The sequence below is a fragment of the Branchiostoma belcheri genome, unplaced genomic scaffold, assembly GCF_001625305.1.
Source record: "Branchiostoma belcheri isolate BF01 breed outbred unplaced genomic scaffold, Haploidv18h27 scaffold26, whole genome shotgun sequence".
NCBI classification, from domain to species: domain Eukaryota; kingdom Metazoa; phylum Chordata; class Leptocardii; order Amphioxiformes; family Branchiostomatidae; genus Branchiostoma; species Branchiostoma belcheri.
Window position 1 is genome coordinate 1,431,560 of NW_017803865.1, and position 6,209 is coordinate 1,437,768.

A 6,209-nucleotide genomic window follows, 5' to 3' on the forward strand; every position below is an offset into this window, starting at 1 on the left:
TTGTGTAGAGATAAGTTTTTTCTAACTATCTACAGGAAGAAAAGGTCTCACCTAGGCCTGGTTCTTCATCGACACCTTGACGTCCTTCCCAGATGCATGGGACGTAATCTCCTCCATCAGAATCAACGTCCTCTGGCCGACGTCAAGGTTCGGGTAGGCAAGCCTGGCGCTGTTAACAATGACAATGACAATGATGTTTATTGCATATTCATGCCCTTCCGGGCTAAATGCATTGGGTGACATAACATACTGTATGATACTAGTTACTAGTACATAGGGTATAAGAAGAAAAACAAAACAAAACTAACATCTACTGTATACTATAATTCATCTAACTCTAAAGCTTACAATAGCTTACTAGTTAACAAACACACACACACACAAAAGAGATCTTGTAGATATAGACGCAATATATTAATGTAATACTTCCCCTTATAACTGTATACCTTTGTCATCTAAGCTAGTGCATTTGGCCCATGTAAGACGTAAATGTGCAATAAAGTTTATTGTTATATTGTAATTAATCATGATCTCAGTCCACTAATCCTTTTTTGTCGTGTGAAAGGACAGTGTAAGAACAGGACACTGAAGTAAAACTGTCGAGTAACCCAACATTGAAAACAAAAATTCCTGAATCGTAAATGGCCTTTCTGCGGTTCACATCGCCCCTAAAGTGTTCGAAGAGGATTATAAAGAACAAGAATTACCTGACGTGGATGGATACGGCCAGGTTCGGATACCTGACCTTCAGGTAGTCATACGACATGACCCGGCTGGAATGGGTCGTGGTCTCCTGAGGGAGGGGGGGAAACGAGAAAAACGACTGCATCAGTAAGAGCGAGCAGCGATCGGAATGACACAAAACGCAGAAACTGCAAGGTTCTGTTTGCTTTCAACTGGCTTTTCAACCGATTAGAGTTCGCACATGGGGGCTAATCATTGCAAAAAACTTAATAGTTGCAGAAAGTTTTTTAAACTCTAAAATAGATTTGTAAACCAGGCTAAATACTCAAATTATACCTAGGATTCCACTGTGAAGTACCCTGAAAGCCAGACCTGTTTCAGCGGCTTCCGTAGAGTTTAAGCGCCCTGGGCCCAGCCCAAGGTTCGCCCCGGCCCCACCAACAGACAGCGTACCTTGTACACGTTGCGCCGTGCGGCCTAACTCTTCGCCCGCTGTCCTTACCGTCTGGCCCCCGGGGTAGTGGCAGTAGGTAACGTGTGAAATATGCTAACTACGAAAGAAACAAGCTGAGAATGTCAAACTTACCGGTAACATGTTCCACACTGCATCAGTGACATGCAGCGGTCGGTTAAGGGTGAACCACATGGTCAACGGGTCCGCTTCCGTTCCGGGGTGACAGTCTGAACAAGGTCTGACACACTCTCCCGTGACGCTATAACTTATGGGACAACACACCCCCAACTATTGTTTCCATGGATACAGTAGTTGATAATCTGATTTATTGGTTTACTTAGAGCATGGCGAGGGATGAATTCCAGCTTCTGATTGGTCGAGAAGGGGATGGCTGGTTTGTGAACAAATTTTAGTTAGTTAGTTCATGGAGGTACCTTTTGATTAGTCATGCTACCTTTTTTCTACCTCCATGGTTAGTTATCACAAGAAGGTTTTAAACCTCCTTGGTAATCATGATTAAATGAAGAATCTATTGTACAAACAGTCAATGGATCAAGAAAAGACCAAAGCCTGCGCTGTACAGTGACTATAGTCAAGAACAAGGAAAATTAAACTTCCTTGGTGTGTTCTGTATAGTGTCCTTGGTGTTGATGGCGTTTTAATCATCATCTTGGATAATACCCTTCTTGTTGTAAAATGGTCAAATGTAGGGTACAATGAGGAAATGTGGAAGTATGGAGACTCATATAACATTCTATAACCTCTCTGTGTTGCCTGCTGTGTACGCCGTTTGATTTGACGTGGTTTCCCGATGGAAATGACCCAAAACGTGATGTCACACTCCCGACTTGCGGCGATCAAGCAAAAACAACCGAGCAAGTCATCATTTTGCTAGTGTCACGAGAGAGAGCACATTTGGTTAGTATGCACACATGGATATATGACGACTCAGAAAATTTCAACACCTTGCAACCCACAAGTTTACTATTTTTGTGTTAATGATGTTTCCGTCGACGTCAATTTTTTCACACCAGAACAGCAACTTCATCATAGCCTGACGCATCTTTTTAATAATAGTTCTCTATCATTCATCATCATATCTATCATTATTAAAGAGAGAAGCAGTTATTCATAACATGGAGTTTCCTTCTAACTCCATGTGCAAAAGTACAGTACAGGGCAGTATCAGCCATGTTTTAAAACTCTCCTTATCTGTCACTTCGATCAACTGTCATGGTGGGTTGAAGTGGAGAGGAACGGAAATTATTGATGACGTGAAAACATAGGACATGATGAGAACCACATTTCACAACATGTCCATGAGAAACGCTGATGTCAAGGGTTCAAAGAAAATAAACACTTGGACAATCAGGATAAGAAAACTACGGGAGGCCAACCCGAGTCGCGACAAATGGAGTAGAGTGCCTTCCTCCCTCCTGTCCTATTTCTTCACACGTCGTCGCACCGCGCACACGTCTTCCTATCCGTCTCGCAGCCCGAGTGACTCCTGCCGTCCCTGAATAACTACTTCTGACTACCTTCGTCCACACGAGGAAAGACATGGCAGCAGCACCTTTGTTTGCAGAAATCGAACTGGTGACACGACCAGGGGCGCCCATGACCGACTGCTTGGACTGGTTATTCGAGCATCACTTGTTGGCATCTAGGATGGAGTGTCTCCGGTGTGATGGCCATGTGGAGATGGAGTATGTGGAGCGAAGGGACGTAAGTGATAACTTTACGTGGCGCTGTCCCAGGCAGATGTGTCGTACATCCCGCTCAGTTCGTACTGACTCTATTTTCGCCGAATTCCCCAAAATTGACCTGCGAGTTTTCTTGCGATTTATTGTAAAGTGGGTGGAGGGGAAACTTGTGAAAGATATAGCCGAGGAACTTCTTTCCATCGGCTATGTCAGTATGCACACATTGTGCAAAATGTGCCGGGTCCTAAGACAAGTTTGTGAAAATAAACTTGTCATCGATCCCCCTATTCCAATGGGAGGTGAGAACACTGTACTGGTCATGGACGAATCAGTTTTTAGGAAAAAACCAAAATATCGACGTGGCCGCAGGGCGAGGCCGATCTGGGTGTTCGGAATCGTGAGGACGGACGTCCAGCCGTGTATTGGCTACATGGAGGTAGTGGAATCCAGGGATGCCAACACTTTGCTGCCAATCATTGAACGATGTGTTCTACCGGGGTCCACCATCTACTCCGACGAATGGGCAGCATACAGACGCGTTCAAGACCTGCCAAATGTCGCCCAACACCGAACCGTCAATCACAGCCGTCACTTTGTCGACCCTGTGACGGGGGTCCATACACAACACATCGAGTCATATTGGAACCGGAAAAAAAAGAAACTGAAAGCCATGCATGGATGTATGGGAGAGGACACTGCTAGCTACCTCAAAGAAGAAATGTGGCGAGAGAGGTATGCCAGAACATCGCGGGAGGGGCTACAGAATGTCCTAGCCGACATTGCCCAACAATACCAAGTTTAACGAACCACAAGTCTTTTAAAACCGGACGGGACAGTGTGAGACATTGTGTGGAAAAAGAACACTGCCTTAAACAAGGCCATATGTCACCATTGGTGGGGTGCCTCCTCGTTGGCGGTTGACGGTAATGCGTTATCTAACATAATCTATAGTATACAGTCCTGACAGGATTACGTATACAGGTTATGTTTGATGCGTAGCTAAATCCCCACCACAAATCCTGACACATCACCCCAAAAACTCTTTCGGCGTGTGAAATAAAAATTCCAGTGCAAAAAAGAAACACTGATAAAAGAAGCCTAAGAACACGCCAAAAATAGCCCCAAAACCCAAACCTCTGCTTGGAGAGTACTCTAACCCTACCCGAGTGGATGCCAGAGTACGTACGCTAACCCTGAGTTGGCACCCTGGCTCTAATTACCTCCTCCCAACAGTGAAAGATATTAAGAGCAGTGTTTGGCACCCACGTAAGCCAGGCACCTATGGTAATAGCTCTGACACTGCTCACAGGGAAACACACACACAAAGAAATTCGAGTAAAGAATGACATACGTTTACTCAAAGTACATACTACACACTACGGTCGTTATTAATATTCTTCGTTATACCTGAATGAATAGTCTTGGTAACCCTAAACCCTGGGTGCCAGTAGCCTCTCCCAGGCTCCGGGACATGGCTAGAAAGAGTAAAGATACAGTCAAACGTATCAAGGAGACCACCTCTTCAAGCTGGCCTCCTGGAATGAATGAATGAATGAATGAATGAATGAAGACTTTTATTGTACACAAATACCCACTGTGTTCAGTACAGGTCACAGGAAAGACGTCACAGTTTGCAATGAATATATACAATGTTCAAGTTAGCGCTAATTCTATATTATTGATGGTAACTAATTAGCCTAAGTACCATCCTACTTGCATGCCGGGGCTCCCACACTCGCTTCCCTAAAGAAGTAAAAAGCGAGTGTGGGAGCTCCGGCATACAAGCAGGATGGTACCCAGGCTAATAACTAATGAGAAATCATGGAGAAACCCTAAATGGAGAAACCAGCCAGTTTGCCTTGACTGCTGGTTGATGTTCCATGTGCCACCCTCCCCACATGTATTAACAACAGAACTGAAGATGCTTATAGCATTTGCCATTAAAACACCTCGACTTGGAAACCATTTATGTTTCAGTCATGTTGTGACTCGGGCCCCGGTTTGTAAATGTGACCTAACCATAACTGCGCGACCAGTCTAACCTACAAGGCGGCTAATTGTCCTATATATAGCCAGCGTAGTTAGCCTGGTAGAGACCTGGTACAGGCCGCACCTGAATAGCGGACTAACTCCCTGGGCATGTTATCGATATCTTGACTAAATCGCGCTCCTGACTGAGGTGCAAAACGCTGGCGTTTTATAAGCGATAGATTTTTTTTGGAGGGGGGGAGCCTACTGTCCGTTACAAACCCGGGCTGCCCCAAAACCCTTCTTCTTTCACGCCACCACAGCCTGTGTTACACATGCTCTCTCAGCATAGGGCGGCGACAGGGCTAGTATATGATCTGAGATCTGGAGGGCTGTAGGGTAACGCCCGCGGCTCGGCCTCCCGGAGTTTTTTTAGTGTTTATTTTCTTTACATACAGCCGTCAGCAGAGCCTCCCACTGACATTTTCTGATTTGGTTCTGATTATGTCAAAGGATTTCACGTCATCAATAATTCCCGTTCCTTTCTCAATCAACCCAGAACAATTACCTCAATTAGTCATGGCAGTCGCCCGACCAGGCAGACCGAAGACCGTACTCTGATTTAGCTAATTTCACTTTGATTCCTTTAGAATAACTGTGGTGCCGGGGTATGATGAGTTGACTTCCTAAACTGGTATGAAGAATAGACGAAAAACATAATGAACATAGAATTAGAAATGAAACAAAAGTACATGTAGCAAGAAGTCTAAATTATCTGATGTCTCACCCTGTCAACATGTGGCCATATGTGTTCGGAAAAGAGAAGCCATATACAGTATTTGTTTTCAATTAGAATCGACCGGGACACCCTCTGAGCAAACGATCATTTACGATATACCACCAGATGTGTTATCATGCCTTCCAAACACTATAACAGTCAGCAGTTTTCAGCTGAGGTGACCGGTCGCATATATTCCCACTCTACCATTATTTAGTCTCTCATTTCTGCTTAAGTTTCCCGACAACTCTGCGCGCATCCGAAGACTCGACTTGCCAAGGAAGATAGGGGCTTGGCTCTACCTTGGCGCAATCCGCTTCACAGGCACTCAACTTCACAGGCAAAGGTTTGCTTTTAATACATTTATTTAGATGGTCTATATCAGTTGGCCTGCATGTGGGGACAACGCGCTGTGGCGTCTTTTGCTGTTCTCCACAGTTGGACCCTCCTTGGTTATGTAAAGTCTACCTCCATGGTTATGCCAAGCCTAGAGCGCAAAAGTCGATCGGCCGTTTATCGGGAATTACCGAAATCACTCCAGAATTTTGTCAACCATTGCTGGCCGAGTTATGTCATGGCCGAGTTATACCATGTTTTGTAAATGAGACGGTTGTAAGAAAAT

At 44.9% G+C, this 6,209-nt stretch overlaps 1 protein-coding gene across 1 annotated transcript; it reads left to right on the top strand.

Annotated features, from left to right (window-relative positions):
- The first annotated feature begins 2,377 nt into the window (after positions 1–2,377).
- LOC109471958 lies at positions 2,378–4,430 on the top strand. The gene has a single exon (XM_019771504.1). The coding sequence runs from the start codon at positions 2,699–2,701 to the stop codon at positions 3,641–3,643; it is 945 nt and encodes a 314-aa protein (XP_019627063.1). The 5' UTR covers positions 2,378–2,698; the 3' UTR covers positions 3,644–4,430.
- Positions 4,431–6,209: the final 1,779 nt, after the last annotated feature.